General features: G+C 30.1%; 1 protein-coding gene across 2 annotated transcripts in view; it reads right to left on the reverse strand.

Moving 5' to 3' along the window:
• LOC113556330 overlaps positions 1 to 19,160 on the reverse strand; it is a 58,382-nt gene extending 39,222 nt beyond the window's left edge. For both annotated transcript variants that reach the window (XM_026961200.2, XM_026961201.2), the window contains exons 1-4: positions 18,413 to 19,160; positions 16,883 to 17,664; positions 6,680 to 6,893; positions 3,466 to 3,779 (exon numbers count right to left, since the gene is read on the reverse strand). In XM_026961200.2, coding sequence (XP_026817001.1) covers positions 3,466 to 3,779; positions 6,680 to 6,893; positions 16,883 to 17,597 — 1,243 coding nt within the window. In that variant the 5' untranslated portion in view covers positions 17,598 to 17,664; positions 18,413 to 19,160. The remainder of the gene's footprint in view (positions 1 to 3,465; positions 3,780 to 6,679; positions 6,894 to 16,882; positions 17,665 to 18,412) is intronic.
• Positions 19,161 to 19,493: the final 333 nt, after the last annotated feature.

Consider the following 19,493-nt stretch of genomic DNA (forward strand, 5'->3'; position numbering starts at 1 on the left):
CTGTAGCTGTCTCGATTGACTAAACAGCAATAAAAAAAAAATAAAAAAAATACTCTGACCTAGGGGAGACATTCCGAATTCCATTCGCAGAACTCAGTGACTGCTGTTATAACTGCCGTAACAATTTGCCATTTTACCGCACTCCACTGTCTCCACGCCCGACCAACTACTATTAGGTACCTATATTATTGTTTTATTGCGATGGTATTGCTCGGATTGCCAATGATTGTAGCGGAAGATAAGTAAATTGTCCCCAACGAATACTCCGACCAATACAAATGTATGCGGAGACGATTAATAATTTTGAAACTGCAAGTCGTGTCCAGTTACAGGGTTTAATAGTAAAAGACGTGACTTGAGTACAGACAAGACAATTGCGTGCGCATTACTATAGTATAGTAATTATTTTTGTACGTGCAGCCCGTCTTGTGAACACAACAGTGTTGTGTTCATCACCACATCGTTAATACAATTATGGTAGGTAATCGTTTTGTAGGAAAGAGGTAGTGTGGTTTTACCTGTATGACAAGTGACAAAATAACATAAGTACATATCTTTTGGTTTTTGCATTAAAAATTTTAATAATAATTAGACAGCTAATTAGATTACGCTTAGTGTTTGAAAACGAAAAAATATGCTATCGTTAAAAAAGATTTTTAAACTTTGGTCTGGTGTACTGGTGTATAATGCGAACATTTTCCTTTTTTTAGCAAAATAAATATTATTCATTATTTTGTTAAACATTTTTACATAATGAGTCATAAAATTTAAATAAATTTAAATATTTTAGGTGAAATAATAAATCATTTTTAAGAATATCAGTGAATTCCACCGTAAAGGAATAGGTACTAGAAATTAACGACGGAATCCGATTCAGTAAATTAGGGCCAATTATTATATTATTACACGTAATAAAATAATAAATTATTAAAATCGATAATTTTTTAACCGGACATTCTTTAATCACCGGTAAATCATTATTTTAGTATGGACCATGATACACAATCACACGTATGCGTTACATATATGATTTATTGCAGCATTCGAAAAACGAACCGAGCGATGTTATCGAATCAATTATGAAGAGAAAAATAATTGAGATTTTTTTCCCTTCCATAAATTACAATAACAGTTATAAAGTGCTAATATGTACTTACAAGAATGAGAAAGTTAGTTATTTGTTAGTAGGTTAATTATTATTCATAGAATCGAAATCGGTTGATTAATGTATTATTGTTTTAGTTTTAAATAAATCGCCAACGTCGCTCGTACTTTGTAACGATTACTGGATAATAATGAATGCAAAGGAATCGACGGATCCCAACTACCACCGTTTCGATTCATGACTGTCTTCTGTCATACAAAACCTGCCATCACCTTTCCACCCTTTCAACCCTTTCTCGATCACTACCTCACCTGCTCTTTCTACACTCTTTTTCCCGCCAGCACCCGTGTATACACCATCGTCCGCGGTATCATTCCACTGCTACCCACCCACTCATGGTTATATTTCCTTTAGACTCCCTTTCTTCCAACACCAGGCACTGAGGAAAATAATAATAATAGTAATAGCAATAGTAATAGTAATAATAACAATAATAATAACAACGACTCTATATAGCTACACCGCTAACGTTCGAGAGCTTTTCATTTCACCCCCGTCCCGCCAGTCACGTCATTTCACCCCTACCACTGTTGCCTCTCTCGAAAACACTGCCGCAGCGTCCCCATCCCGCGTGTACCACCTCCACCGGGTGCTGCCACCCAAACGAGATCGATATAGCAGCGCGCAAGTACACCCTCTTCACCACTACCCAACCTCCTCCATTCTCAGTCTAAGCCATCACGACTTGCCAAGCCACCGCTCCGTGCGTTATACGTCGCCCACGCGCGGTCACCCAGCGCGCGCTGTCGTCAAACCCTGCCCGGATGCCCGTCCGTATATTCACACTTCCTCCGTCCAACTGTCGCGCCGCCAAATCACCCCCGCTCATCACCCCCGACGACGACGACCGTCCAAAAAACCCATCAACTTTGTTCACCACCACTCACTCGTTCACCCTCGATCCACCCATTCGCGTGTACACGCGTACGCCGCTACGACGTAAGTACAACGGCGTAACCGGCTTCCGCGTAGTGATCGCGCACGTAACCGACGACGGCGTGTTGCAACATTTATACGCGTACACGTGGAATTTCGTGGACAAACCTGGTCGTTGTGGTATCCGACCAGACGTAATATAAAATATACGCTACACTTGTAGATAGTAGATATATATTATGCTATCCGACGCGGCCGCAACGGTGATGAATTTCCACCCGGATGTTCTCATACTATACATGTATCTATATTATATATTATATATATATAATGCACACACATGGCCCGGTGGCGGGTGCATGAACCTATCTCTCTTCTACTCCATGTCCACCTTTCATATCCCCCTCACCAACCATCTAACCCGCCTGGCCCACCCCTATCACGTTTTTGCACTGAAAAACCAAGCAACAACCCGAGCAGAAGCTGAACCCACCGGCGTATTATAATACGCGCCAAAAGTCTCGTTCCCCGTAGCTGTTCATCCCGGCATCGCAGGCCGCCCAGCCTGTAATCTCCCGTAGCTGCCACCCCTCGACTACGACCATTATTACTTATTAGTAACACCATACAATTTTCTGCCTTTATTTGTATACCTATATACATTATATCGTTTCATGTTTTGCTCGCAATTCTATATGTATATATATATATATATATATATATAAAGAGAGATTATAGATAGAGAGGTGTATTCTTACGCTCGGCACCAAATCCTAAACTTAATCATATTAATAATGGAAATGTCTAAAGAGCCCTTTCGCGGAATCCCTATAACAACGTTTTCCGTAGCATTAAATTAATTATAACAAATTACATTATTTTTCAATCATTGTAATTTGATTTATGAAAGTTTTAAAATGTAATTAATACCACGAAATAATTTATTTATATTGTAATCACACACCAAAATGGCGAAGTATTAAACATTAAACGAAATATTATAATATGGAATTTCCAATTTTATTCAACGTCGAAAAAAAATAATTGGTAATAAAGTTTTATTAATGCTACATCATTTTTTTGATTCACAAAGCACTATAGATTCACCGATTTTATATAAAAATTAAATTTAAAATATCTGAAAAGGATGTATTTGTACTTGAAAAATTGGTGATTTTTCATGACATTAATTATATTTACATTGCGTAATTTTGTGCTATTTTATTATTTAATAACTAGGTGAAAACTCTTTTTTTTCAATCGACTCATTTTTTCTTTTTTATATATGTATCGTTAAAATTATTTTAATAAATACTTATTGTAACTAGCTCTTATATATCTTAGACTATGTAACAAAATGTATCTTATTTATAGAAAAATAACACTAATATATTATGAATTACGAGTAAATGACATAGACTTACCAATCACAGTTAGATTCACTTTAGAGTTGCGGGTTTGAGCTAATCTGAAATCAACTCGGCACCGGTAAAGGTGAATCGCATCTTTTACACTGACCCGGTCAATTCGTAATTCTGATGAGTAATATGTTGACACGGTTGATTTTTTTTGATTATTTATTTTCGATTTCACTTCTTCTTCTGTTGTGCCTGCATTAACATGAAAATGTGCTCGGTCGCCAAACACTCGTTGGTCAGACCATCTTTCTGCACCCGTGGTCATCAAATGATATGACGTAGAGTCATACGGCTGATGAGAAGTAGATCTGGCATCCACGCTTTAAATAATTATAAAATGAAAATATTCAAATACAAAATATTACAACAAAAGTAATATAAAATGTGAATACAAAATACGATTCGAATCACAGTTTTCTAAAGTTAAATTCAAATTTATTATTTTATTATTTATTGCAGCAATACAAATATATATAAATAACGAACACCAATGTATTAATGATATAACTGTTTTGATAATTATTATGCAACATAAATGAACAAGCCATACAAAGAATAACTGTTGATTGTTATGAATAAACTAAACCTAGAGTTTTAAATTTTGAAAAATGGAAAAAAATACAGACATTTAAAAATTTGAAAATTAATACAAGAATATTATATTCTTAACCTTTTATTAAAATTGTATGTTTTTAATATTAAAATTTAAAATGTTATCAAAGTAAAATTATTTAATTACTTTAAACCTCTATAAACCGAATGTAAACAAAGGATGTTTTTAATAAAGTAAGAATATGACTTGTATTAAAAATAAAATTAGTAATTTTAAATAATTACACTGTATATCAAAAGAAATTTAAATATAATACAACCGTAAAATTATTCTATGTTCTCCACAATTTATAATTAAATATTTTTTATAGATACTACATACATACACATAATTTATAAAAAAACCATATATTTCAATTTTATAAATTCTTCGTCTAATTTCCAATAAAATAATATGATTCATAAACTTTTGAACACTTTTAATGTTCTAAATTCATTATTCTTAGTTAAACTAATGAAGTACTATATTTTGTTCATTTTAAGAACTATGGCTATAAAAAATGTGGTTTGGCACATTCAAAACATAAAATAGTTTATAAAATATAACATTTTTGTTATTATTGTTATAAATATAAAAATAGATGGACTTCAAACTTTTTACTAGAATTTCATATTTTACATTTACTGTATTACTTTATTTTTAAAACAATTTTGACTCGGTTATATTTAACCTAACATTATATAAATATTGTTTTTAATCTTAATATACAAACAAATAAGAATTTTTTTTATTATTAATTGACAGATGTCAAAGTTTTGTTCGAGTTTGTGAGGTTATGTATAAGTAATATGTTTAAAATGTCTTATAAAATAAGAACTTTTCTTTAAGTTAAAATATAGAATTCAAAGTTATAGAAACTGTATTTTTCAAAACAAACCCTGTTGGTTGCTACACTCTTATCTTAGTATCCGTTATATGCATATAATTTCAAATAAAATAATAAATTTATGTTTTAAAAGCTAAATTAGAGGATCCGTCCTTCTGAAAAAGATAGGGAATTACTTATTTTAAGTGACAATAACTTTAAATCTTCGGTACACTAAGATAATCTTTCTGATAGTATAAAGACTAGTATTGCCTCTAAAAGATATGATTAAAAAATCTCTGATGATAAATAAAATTTGGTCATTCTGAAAATAAATTGTTCCTATTTTCTAGAACTTATAGTTCAGTAGTCATTTAAAGTTTAAACAAAAATAATTAACATTAATCTATGATGTATACTATTAAATTGAATTTGTCTGACCTAATTTATTATACACTATTTAATACTTGAAAAGTAAATAAATAGTGACTCGATCAATTGTTGCGTGATAGTTGATAATCTGCGTGTCACAATTTATTAATGTTTAAACATACTGTCATTAAAAAAAAAAAATTACCATCGTTATACTTCTGTTAAAATAAACAAATATTTAAATTAAATTAACTATTGAAGTGAATATTTAATATTTGCACGAAAAAAAATGTACATTATGATCATAAATTTGAACCAATATTAAAACTATTGTTAAAATTATTATTACAATATATTATGTAATATTTATATATATATTCCTACTATGTTTATTATATGTTATTATATTAAGAAGTTGTTTTATTTTTGCATACCTATATCTAAACATGATTACTATAACTTCCTCTCTTTCAAACTTTGAACATAACTACATAATCAATAAGTAATATTTATTAAAATTTAACTATTTCATATTTTCATTCTTTGTTAACCCTACGCATTACATTGTAAAACTTAAATTTGTATTGAAGTCATATTTTCTAGAAATATTTTTCAGATTTATTTAATATAAAAAATACCCACTACTCAGTTCAAAAATTAAAGAACTCGAAATATTAATGTTCGACAATAGTGTTATTGTAATGTAGGTATTTTTTATAATATTATACAATCTGCATAGCTTTGAAAATGGTAGAGTTCTAAAAGATTAGAAACTTTAAATGATTTTAGATATAAAAATGTTATTCTCTTTCATTTTTAGTATGGTCATATTAACCGCCTCTAACTAAAATTTAAAGATAATATGTGAATATTTCTGGGAAATACGAACATATTAAGTTTTGTAATGATATGCGTAACCACGTAGGATACCTAAGCAAAAAAAGTAAATATGTACCTACTGGTATATTACATTTATCTTAATAAAGAATCGATTATTTAAATAAATATTATAATTTATAAATATATTTGTGTCAAACATTTTAAATTAAAAATGTAGTTTAATAATATTATGTCAATGATTCAATATTGAAGATAAAAACAGCCATGTCACAAATTACATATTATAGACGTTTCAAAGAATTGATATTAAAGATAATATTATCGAATAATATATTTTGTATTTTATTATTATACAAAAAATTAAACATGATTAATATTTAATAATAAAAACGAGTAATCAACATCAAAAGTAAAATAAGTATGTTTTACTTATTGATTCAATTTGTATTTTAAATATCAGTTAATTGAAATGGAATTATTTTTCGTTGTATCTATTATAATATTTTTAAGATACATATACATATAGGTATATCTTATTAATGGAGTGCACAGATTTATTTATAATAAAATAATTCGAAATTGTTTAATACCTGTAAATCGGTGTACCCAGGTCATCACGGTACCATAAAACCAGTAGTACTGCATCGCGTAAATTTGCACCAGATGCAAGGGAGCTCTCACCATCAAGGGGCGGTGAATCAGCTCCTGGATCTGATAAATCATCTTCTTCGTCGGATACCAATGATATATCACAAGGTAAACGAGCTTGCTGTCCCGCGACTGCTCTTACGTGGTATACTGGAACTATAATATAAAACATAATGTGTGTAGTCATAAAACAATTTTAGCTACATATAAATATTACAACAATTATTATTTAATAACAATAATGTGTGCCACATCCGTTGAGAATGAAAAACAAAGAAGATATTATATTACAAATCTAATATGTTTAATTTCAGTAGGTATATCATATAATTTCCATAGGATTTGCTACCATTAGAGCTATTTTGTCGATTTATCTAAATATCTGTATAACTGGTTCAATATTTTAATTAGAATATAATAATATATACATACAAATTAATTTATTTCACTTTAACATCACCTACTATTCCATTATTTTGAGATAAGTTTGGCATTTTACAAAGTGGATTTATTGACATTTTTTAAACAACGTTTAGTAAATTGTTTTAGAAAGCAAATAAAATATGCTCAATTTTAAATGCGCCAGTTAAATCCCGAATATAAATACCATATTTACTCATTCCTAAAATATGAATATTAATATTTGAATATTTATTTATTTAGCGTATAATTAGAATTTATGATACAAATAAACATTTTAATTTTTAAGGACGAACTTATTATTCAGACGTTTAGTGTGATATTTTTAGAGGCTTAAGTGCATTAAAATATTTAAAATTGTACTGAAAAGTACTTATGATGGACTAGGTATTTTATATTTTAACAAGACGACAACAGACGGTTGTAATGATACAAACAAAACAAATACAGACGACAGTAAATGTTGGTGTGGTTAATGATAAACACTCAGGCACATTTTGACAACTATTTTTAAATTAAGTAAACTCGTTAAAGTATTAATATAGTCATATAATATTATAGTATGAATTGACTTAATTAAATTATTGTTACTTATAAGTTAATTAAAATATTATTATTATTATTATTATTATTATTATTATTTTTCGGTTTAAAATCTAAAAATTCTTATATCAAACAAAATAAAAATAATAATTCAAATTATTAATATATATAATTTAATATTATTCATAAATGTATTATATACATAAGAGTAGCTGGCATTTTGTTTCATTATTGTTTTTTTTTGTATTGACTATTAACCTAAATTCGTAAGTTATAGGTACATATATCAATTGCTATACTATTTAATACCTGGTAATGTTAGTTTTAGTTTGCATTATTTCACTTTATTACCTAATTAGGTAATTTTCAAACATTTTAAGGGATTTTTGAATTTGTAAGTCATTTTTTATTATGTTTAAATTTTTATATGACACATTTTATTTGTAAAGCTCAATATTAATTATCGCTAATTATTAAAAAAATCAACATAACGAGAATTTGTGGAAGTTATGAATAACATTATCAATAAGAATTCGACATTTATATTAATTTTACACTAATCCAATAATCACTATGCCCTTTATAAACGGCCTCGGTAATCCCGTAACAAGTAAATCGTTTAGTAAGTCAGTTTTCTCTAATATATCGTTTAAAATACATCTCACAACTTATTAACAAAAATTATTTTTAGTTTCGAATAAAATAACATAAATACAGTAGCTCCTTTGACAAATGGTTATTTGACTCATTCGAATATTAAACTTAACAAGTCTAGCCTCAATTTACTTAACAAATAAAATTTAAAAAAAATAGTCTTTTAGACTTATTACACTCCACTACCATTCAATAAGGTAAGTTAAAATATGTAATTGAATAAATAATCTAATAATTAGATAGTTTTTTTAATATTCTAATTGATTTACCTTTGATTATAAAATACATAATAATATGTATTTTACTTATAATACTGTGCATAACATTATTAGCGAATTTAATGAAATGGATAATATTAATATATAAATGAATCTCTGTACTTTATTTAAAGTCATTTTGGTCACGTAAGACATGCACCACTAATCCTAAAATACAAAATCTTGCTAATGTATAGAACCATCTTTCTGCTATTCTTAATATTTCTACCTTAATTATTTTATTGTTAGTTTAGATTCGGAGCTGAGCGATTAGATGTAGACTTAAAAATTTGACCAAATATTTACTGTAGCATTTTCTAGACATGTGATCATCTTCAAAATATTATATCTCTTTTGAACTATTTATTTAAATTTAAAATTTTTGAGTTTTAGTAGTCTTTTTCAATTTATGTATGATACAATTTTGACTATGAATGAAAGAATTTATAGAATATAATATTTCTAGTAAATTTTTCTTATAGTAATTAAAAAATATTGAAAATATATAATTACATTTTTTTTATAATTGAAATTCAAATCTTAACAGTTTAAGATTGAATATATAATTCAAAGTCCCTCAAAAGTTATTCTATCATCAACCTGAAAATCTCCAAAACATATATGATCATATTTCGCAGACATTTTAAGATCAATATAATATGAAGTAGTTATATTTGAACGAAAATAATACTAGGATTTTATTTTGTATAATTTATAAAATACTATTTATAAAAACTAGTCATTTTTCACAACTGCGTGTATTATCATTTTTTATACACAATGACATTGTCAACATTTTAAAATTAATTTTTTGCTACTTTTAACACGAATCTATTCACATCATCTCAGCTCAGAATAGTAATTAGTGTCGAATGATTTAACATTGAATTGAATAGACCCATTGCAGTAACTTATTCAATAACGAGATATACTCAATATCTACTAAACAGATGAGCGTTTTCTGTGATTTATTTTTTCATATTCTTTTTTGATGTTAATTTAAGATACAATTGTTAAAATAATATTTTAGTTGTGTATCATCATGCTATTTATTTATACTTTTAATAAATAAATTCCTTTTAAACTGTATTTTAGTTTCGACATAATATCCTAAAAAACTGTTTATTTTTTTTAAAGACATCTGACAGATTGGATTTGAAGAGTTATAACTGATTTTCAAAACATAACAAAAACAATTTGACAAGCTGTATTTCATCACTTGTAAATTGAATTAACATCAACAATCCCAACATTTTTACCTCAGTGACTTACCAAATACCTGTACCTGGGTACAGCAATTCATATCCATTACACACGAGCTACTCACTATTTTTTTTTAATATCTGAGAACTTAATATTATATTTCATAACCACGAGTCCGCGAATAGATCAACATATTTCTATTATATTTAGTAAGTAGTAATATTTTAAAAGTTTCTATTTACAACTTTCTGGAAACAGGAAACGGAATATTATTATTTTACATCTGTGCATGTTTGTTGAATTTAAACATGCTTGAATTATTTTATAGATGGATAATAGCTATTAATCATAAATATAAACTACAATAGTGTTTAATATTATTCATTTAAATCAAGTTAAGGAGTCATTTGTTGTACGTGCTATTTTTTATTTCATACAGACATTTGTTTTAACATGATACAATTAAATGCCCTTGTTTTTACGCAATACTTGAAATATAATTCTTTTGTATTTTTTTCTTTTTTTTTTTTTTAATGTATGGAAACAAAATTTTAAAAATGTTTTCTCTCCCTATCTCGACGATGAAAACGGAACAAAAACTCACCGACGCCGTCGTTTAAAAAAAAAAAAAAAAGTAGTTGCTATAACTGCGACAGTATAGTAGTGGGAGGGGGTGCGACAAACAGGACGCCTGACCGGACGCCCGAAGCCCGTTTGCCTGTATCAAGCCAGATGATTTACCGACCCTTTTACCCGAGACGTACGCTTCTAGCGAGAAAAATAACATTACTAAATAAGATGGATATAAAACGCTTTAAGAACGCCTACTTCTTTCCTTTTTTAGATAGTTTAAAAAAAAGAACGTTTTATTCGTGTCTATACTCTAACTTCCGGTGCCGACCAGTCCACAAAATTTAATTCGATTAAACATAAATTATGACAATAATAATTGTCACTAGTGTTGTTGTAATAAGTTATAACCCGCTATAACCACTCAAAGGCGTCAGTTAAATTTTTAGTAAAAACGTTTATATTATTACTATATAAGTGTACCAAAGTACCTATTCAAATAATTCAATCCATAATTATTAAACTATTTTTTTTGTTTTTTTTGAAAGTAGTTCAATGTAAATTCTTTCTTTGAATTAAAAACATATCCGATCAATAATCTGAAAGGTCGCATCGTTATTATTACTTGTTTCAATACTCATACCTAATGAATTAGTAAAAAAATAATCAATAATTCGTTTTTCCATCACGCATGCACTTTATTTTTCTTCCATTTAAATGTTTAACAGGTGTAAATATTTACACCTAATACAAACATTTCTACTATCTACTACCAATTTATAAATTAGTTTGAAGTTTTAGTATCATACAATTCCAGTTGTTTTTTAAAATGTGTTTAAATTGCAATTATTTATTTTTATGTCATTAGTTATCTTTTTTTTTATTTCCTGGTCGCATGTGTTTCAACTTTCAGAGCAGATACATTTTCACATTTGTAATATTATACTGACATAATCTGCATAATGAATACAGACATATCAAATCATCGAAATTGTTTGAATTTGCGAATATAACCAAATAGTAACATTCATAAAGACAATTAAATAAATAAAAAAAAAAAAATTTTTTAAAACTTGTCTTTACTTCTTTTAGACTAAAATGAAATAACCAAACGTAAATAATTTTATTTTTATATATATAGTTAAATAATTTGTTATTTCAAACTAAATTTAAATTATGAATAGTTCGATAAAAGCACCTATATAATAAAATCAATAATTGAATATTTAACCTATTTCGGCACTAACTAAGAACATCAAATTAACATATTATTCATCTTTAAAATATTAACAATAAAATAAAAATAAACTACTTAATTTATGGTATTTATACTTCAAATAATTAAATTTAAATTAATATGTAATTAATATAGCTTTGAATAAGGAGCCCAATATAAACGAAAGTCATTACAGATTGAGAAGCGTCTTTCTGTTGGGTAATAACAAATATAAGCATCCATCGATTCCGGCACCAAACAATTCTACCTGAAGTCATTCTAGTTATTCCTTAACTAAATTAAATATTAATTAATTAAAAATCAACAAAAAGCTTAATTATAACACAAAATATTTTTTAGATATGCGCCACTGGAATATAATATAATAACATTTTTTATTTCTGTACACGCGTTGTAAGAGACTAATGATCTAACGCATATATATACTTTCAGTTTTTGGAAATAATTAATAGTATTCAAGTAAAAATATAAAAAAGATAGTTTTTATAGCCAATTAATTATTATACTATAATTCCTACATGTGTAATAGCTTAAAAATAATATAATTATTTTTTTTTTTATAAAATTAATATCGAGTCTATTAAAAAAGAGATTTAAGATCTTATTACAAATAGTATTGACAAAGAATATGGGAAATAGATTCGATAAAATTGCCTCAATTTCAAATAAAATGTGCACTTTAAAATATGAAGTACGTTGATGATTACTTTGTTTAGACGAAGTGGTAAAAATAACAAACAAGAGACTATTAACAAGATACTTGGCAAGGGAAATGTCGATTTTTGATTAGCCTTTTCAACTTTAAAAACGTAAAATACTACTTGTATTTATAATAAAAAATCGAAATACTTACATAAGTAATATAATCACGAGTTAACAATTTGTAAATAACTATTGTGAACAATATTTGATTACATTTATTAATTATAGTGGATGTATACTGACTTTTGTGATTAATTTATTACTTAAAACTTTAAAACTGATATTCTTAACTTTAAAAATGAAATATTCTATTATAATACCATGAATTCTTTTAATTAAGTTAAATTGATTATTATAATAAGTTAACAAATATAATAAATACTAATATACTATAGTATTACTGCCACATATGTGTTAAGTGATAACATAATTACTCAAAATCAATAATTATCCTATGTTTTTATAAATTTATAATTATGAAGTATTTTTGTTTAAAAGCCGCTAACAATTTTTTTTAAATATATATTTGAAAGGAAAGTGGTATTCCTTTATACATTTTCGTAAACCTTTAAATATGATTCATGAAATATTCTTAAATGTATACTTAGTCAGTTATCACTTGTGTGCGTATAACTATCGATATAGCTAATCTAGAAAACAATTAATCTGCTAGGTACCGGTCACATGTCAATACGATTCATATTCAAATAAAAATATAATAATCAATCTAATATTACTTAAAATCACTATTTGTAATCTAAATATGAGAATTTTATATTATTAAATATTTCTCTGATTATTGGAAAATTGTCTATAAAAAAAACAGTAGTAGTTCAACCTAAAGTTCCTTGAATTAACATCTTAAAATTTGTGTAACTGATAGATTTATTAACTGTTGTGAAATGTAGCAAAATCATCTTACAAAGGTTAATGATGAAACCAATGTTTGTTTTCCATTAATGAAATAAAAATCTAATAAAATCAATGAAATCCTGTAATATATATTTTATTTAAATGATTAAATACTAATATACTTATTATACTTAGTACTTATTATAGTATTAATAGACTCTTAGCTAGAAAAATTAAACTCGACACTACTAAAATCCGAAATAAAAGTAATTTTTGTTAATATTTTTTAAATATGTAATTAAAATAATAATCCTGTTAGTCAAATTAAAAATTTTTAAAATATAAGTTTTTTATAAATCATATAAGACTAAAAAATAAAAAACTAAACAAATAATTTTAGTTGAGCCATTGTTTTTTTATTTTTTTGAGTCGCTGACAGGTGTCACGTTCATGATAATAATTATACAGCAGTCCTAACATATTTAGCACTCTTTCTTTACACTTGATATCGATATATGCACAATAGTATTGTAACTGTCGTATTATTGTTATCATACAATTTCAAAAAGCTATGTATATATATATTCATATTTCATATGAAAAAAAAGATTTTCTATTTGAGCTTAATTTAACAGAAACTCAAGTATTGTTTTAAATGTTAAAAGTTCTTTAAAAATAACTATTATAAATGATAGCAGAAATAATTAACGGTTAAATTAACCTTGTACTAAAATGTCAAGGCTTTAAAATTAAAAATTGAAAATCAAATAAAAACAAATGATTACACAACTCATACAAATTTATATAATAAATTGTGTAATAAATCATATATAATAATAATGATTATTATGATTGTATACGTTGTAGTTGTATACAATATATTATTTTTATATGAATATAAAAATACCGATTTTTCGCATGACAGTTTAACAGTTTTATGCATTAAATAGGTAATAAGTAATGTGGGATGTTTACTACTATAAAATTATAGTGTTCTTATACTTGATACTTATATATTGTTTTGCTCACTTTGATACATAATAGTCGCGTAATACATGAGTGTTTTTTTAAAATTTAAATCCTACAATTATTATTACATTTAAAAAAACGATTCTGAATAAAAATCGGACTTAGGCGTATCCAAAAGTATAGTTGAAGTATTATTATTAAAATCAAGTGTAATAACATTACTTCAAGATATATTTTTTAAAACTTTTTCATAGGTAATCTCAAAAAAATCGCAAGGGATTAGTAAGCAATCATAAATATTGGGGTTGAATATATAAATCAACAAATAACCTTTTTCAATATAGGTAAAATATGTATTTAGCTTTTAATCTGTATACAGATTCTACGTGAAACAATTCACTGCCCAAAAAATGAGATAACGCGATTAATTATACAATTAAAAGCAGCAAGATAATTTTAGAGTGAATTTTTCATTTATAATGTCTGTCCTATTATATATCTATTTATAGTTTTGTTTTTAAAAATCTAAAGTACGTAACTATTTTGCTTTATTTAATTTTAAATTTGCTATGGTTTTTAACGCTGATTCCACGCTATAAATGTATTTTTACTATTATTTAATATAACATTGACTTTAACTTGAATAATTGTAAATGGACATTTGGTCACGTAGGTACAGCTAGAAGGCAAATGATAATTTAATTAAAATCAAAATTTGTTTTATTCGGTTATCTTATATTAAATCATAATATTTAGTACGTGGATGATTTTGTCCATCATTAATTATCTTTACTTCATGAAAATAAATAGATTTTCTGACAAATGAAAAAAAGAATAAAAATCTTTTATTAGGGGATAAATTCAATACCTGATGACTAGGGTATATGGCTAAAAATGAAGGTAAGTTTTTAATTTAATTACTTTGTTCTTTATAATATTATTATTATATATTCATATGGTTACTATGGCCGCAGTACAAATTTAAATAAAATATGTATTATTTAATGAGTAAAATAATGCATTCGATTATTATTTTTATTTTTCGTGGTATTACTTAGTTTATCTCGAGGCTGGTGCATATATATAGTTAATCACTTTAGTCTGAATGGTCCTATAACTTTATAATTTAACAATCGGTTAATGCTATAATGATAAATTATCTCGTCTATAGAATATAGGCGTTCTATTGTTGATATTTATGATGGCTGTAATGATGACAAAATGCCACAATGACTGAACGTAATCGATTACAGTGGTCAGATATGAAATCATCGAACCACCATTTTACTTCCTTTGATGTCTCAACAAAGGAATTATTAAAATTATCAATTAATTTATTACAATAATCTAACGCAAGAACGTAACGTATTAGCATCATTGGAAAATTATAAAATAAATATTATATACTAATTAATATTTTAATATAACTTATTAATTATGATTCATTATTTATACGGTCACTCACATTTTTTAAAAATATTAAAATGTCAAATTTAGTGTACTAAGATCCGTGAACAAAATGTTTAATGTAATATATTTAAACTTTTAAAATAGTTAACTCAGCGCAATTTTAACACCCCTAACCAATTCAATTTTATAGATTTCTGGCTTATTTTTTATTGTAACAGTCGAGCTCAACAAATGTTTACGACACGTGAAAATAGAAAGCTCTCATGTGGGGAGGGGAGTAGTATTATACTTACTATAGTGATACACCATCACATAAAAACAATAACGATATGTTTTACAGATTTATGTGATATTGTTAAAATTTACATTATAATATATATTATATACTACCAGCCGGGATTAAGGTTACCCTTCGAAAACTGTAAAGGGAAATTTTTTGTAATCGAAATTAATTTTATGTTTGAACTATCTATAAATTAAAACTACAAGAATAACAATAACTAAAACAACAAAATAATGGTTTAAACGATAATCATATCTTTAGGTTTCAATTTGATGAAAAAAAAACAATTAACTATACGACCTAACGGCCTAACTTCTGTTTTCTAAATCCTAGCCTAGATGAAACGATCAAAACGATCCAAGAATTGAATTTGATTAGAGCATTGATTTTATGCACTAAAAAGTATCACGATATAATATAGGTACAGTAACCCTCTCTAGTTATTCAAGTCCCACTAAAAACAAATAAAAAATAGTTATAATAATATTTGTATTTATAAATATTGTCCTAAATGCCGATGGAAAAATACTATAATATAGGTATCTACAAACAATATTTTCTTAGCAATATTTTGACTAAAAATAAAATTCCTTATTTTTTCTAAGTGCTTTGTTTACGGTATAACCAACTGTCTTTGTTTTAAAAATAAATGATAAAAACCAGAGGATTATTGCTTCTGCTGACTGCTATATAGTCGGTTTGAATTTAATGAATTCAATAATTCATTATCGGCATCCAAAAAAACCATATTGAGTTAAGAAGCCAGACAATTTGAACTGAAAACGATCGTCAAATAAAATTGTGAATATGTATTTTCGATATTTTTAAATTACTGTAAAAATAATTTTGAAGGACGTTTGTTACATAATCTATGATGAAATATTAATAGCAATCGTTCAATGAGCAATTATCACCCCTTCCCCTCTCATCCCACCGAAAATAATAACCGAATTCCGTCAATACACATACAGATCTTAATTCATAACAACTGGTATAAATGATACCGAGTACCTATTGTACGAGTATAATATGTTATTATATTTACCGTCTTTGGCGGAATGCGCGGCGCGGGCGAACGACGCGATAACCACGACCACCGCGTAGAACACCAACAGCCACCAGCAGCAGCTGCTCGTCCACATGTGCAAATGGTGCGTGTGATGGTGATGGTGACGGTGGTGTCGGTGCACTCGGCGATGGTGATGTTGATGGATATCGGTAACCGCAAACGACGGTTTCGGTCGCCAACAATTGCCAAACCACTGCTGTTTGCAGTCGTCCAGCCACCGCCGTTGGTCTTCGGGTGATACGTCGTCCGCTGCTGCGGGCGCAACAGTCACGATCTCATCGCGTTCACAGTCCGCGACAAGTCGTCGGCGGACCGGATGGTAACCGTCTGCGTCGCCGATGTTCGGATCCGCGTCTCCGGTCACCCGAGGTTTCGCCCAATCGACGGGCACTTCAACGTTTCCCGGCTTTTCGCCGTTGTTGCACGTCACCCGATGGTGGACGGCACCGCCGCCGATGTTGTCACGTTGGACCGGCGGTCTCATTCCTTCTAATACGGCTGACGTCTGATCGACTCCGTCAATATCCCGTTGACAGTAGTTGTAACGGTCGCTATCGCAGCCCACAAATGGGCTGGTTCCACAACTCCTATGATAGTCGTCGTGACTCTTCCGTACCACCCTGGCCACTTGGTTGCTCTTTAAGCGTCGTTCACCGACCATTGCGGGCTCCAAAGACATTGTGATAGCCATCTTTTTTGACGACCTCAGCGTTTCCACGGTCTCTGATTATTATTTTTTAAACTACACAACGATGTATCTGTACGAGAAACAAACAAACAAAAACGAATAAACGTCGTGGGTTTAACCTCTGGTCATAGGCGCAATTTATGGTAAATGTTTTATCCTTGAGGATTGCTATAATCAGTACACAATACATGAAGCAGCCCAATTTCACTAATACTGATATCACACACACACACACACACACACAGAAAATAGTTTTTGATATATACTAGCGATTTTGAACTGATGTTTTCTATGACATTTACATATGACTATGTATTAAAAAAGTTAAATAACCTCAATGATATTACAAAAAACATGTCTATCGATAGAAAATCATCGGCAGTAGTGCAGTAACAATTGGCCCGAAGATTAAAAACAAAAACAATTGTGGTGTACGATTAAACGTTGTGCTTATATTGCGCCTATGCCTGTGGTCTAATGTTTGGGGCACATAATTTTACACGTATATTTATTATTATACTATGTGATCGCACGTGCCATAACACTATTACTATTCGTTACAAAGATATTTATTCATTATATTAGTCCGTCGTCGTCGTCGTGCCGTATACGTGTGTGGTCGCTATAATCGAAAAAGTCGATATAAGATCGTTTTTTTTTCAAGTTTAGTTCGCTGTTTTAATAATACAACAGACGACGACGGGGGTAAACAACACATGTATATTATACTATACAATATAGTTTATGCACAAATCGATCATGCGGCACAGAGTATATGTGCGACTCAAAATTATAATATTATACATAGGTACTGTTACCTTAGAACAGTGCACTTGGCATCGAACTACGAACCGCTCAAAACGCACGCCGACGGTCTCGTCCACTCGACGGCTGTCACCGGCGTGTATATGATGGTCGGTGGTCGTGTCGTTTTGTATACCCACTCAGACACAGTGACCGCCGTCAACCGGTCCGCGCGGCAGCAGTGGACGTGAGACGACGGCGTTCATCGCGCCGAGACGTATAGTAGAGACGTTAAACGCGATCTTTCCTCTTCGACCGCTAGACGATCAGTGGCGATAACGGCGATAACGGCGATAACGGCGATTCGCGTTATCGTGCGGATACTATATTATATACTCAAGCGAGTGCGGTGTGACTTGCACCGGTACGGTCCCGAGTCGCCGGGCAGTGACCGCGACGCCGACGAACGGCACGGCGACGACGAGCGGACGTCGTGCTGCAGCATTTGCCGGTTAGACCGGTGTCCGGCGATCCCATGACCGCCGTGGCGAGTGTAAAGCGTGCCGCGGTCGTGTGTGTGTCCGACGGCGGTGCGACGCGACGCGTAACGAATTAACGGGACGACGGTCGAATGGGCCGCCGATACGGTGTACGGACGACGACGACGACGACGACGGTTTCTCGCGCCAGACACTGACACGTCGCCGGGTGGCGAGGTGCGGGACACGGGGATGCGAACGACGCCGCGCGATGAAATAATATAACGTAAAGTATTGCGTATGATATCCGCTCCGCGTCGTTGCCGTCGGTCAACTACCACCGCCAACACTAGCGCACGCCGGAGCCCATACGGATGCACCCTCCGCGGCGGCTGAAGCTGCTGCTGCTACGAGGCTGTGGCGCGCCCTGCTTTTGGCGTGGTGGTGCCGCTTGCGCAAACCACCGGGCCCCCGGCGTGTCGCGCGCGCGTCTCGACCCGCAGCGGTGTACGCCCGCACCACCGCCGCTTCTACCGCGTCACCGCTGCCCCGCTGCATCCACCGGCGCGGTGCAGGTGGACGCCGGCGGTGGCACAGCTTCTAATTCGACGGCGGCGGTGGCGGCGGCGGCCAAAGCAGCTGGGACCGTCCTCCTCGCGTACCTCTCGTCCACTCA

The sequence above is a fragment of the Rhopalosiphum maidis genome, chromosome 3, assembly GCF_003676215.2.
Source record: "Rhopalosiphum maidis isolate BTI-1 chromosome 3, ASM367621v3, whole genome shotgun sequence".
In the NCBI taxonomy this organism is placed as follows: domain Eukaryota; kingdom Metazoa; phylum Arthropoda; class Insecta; order Hemiptera; family Aphididae; genus Rhopalosiphum; species Rhopalosiphum maidis.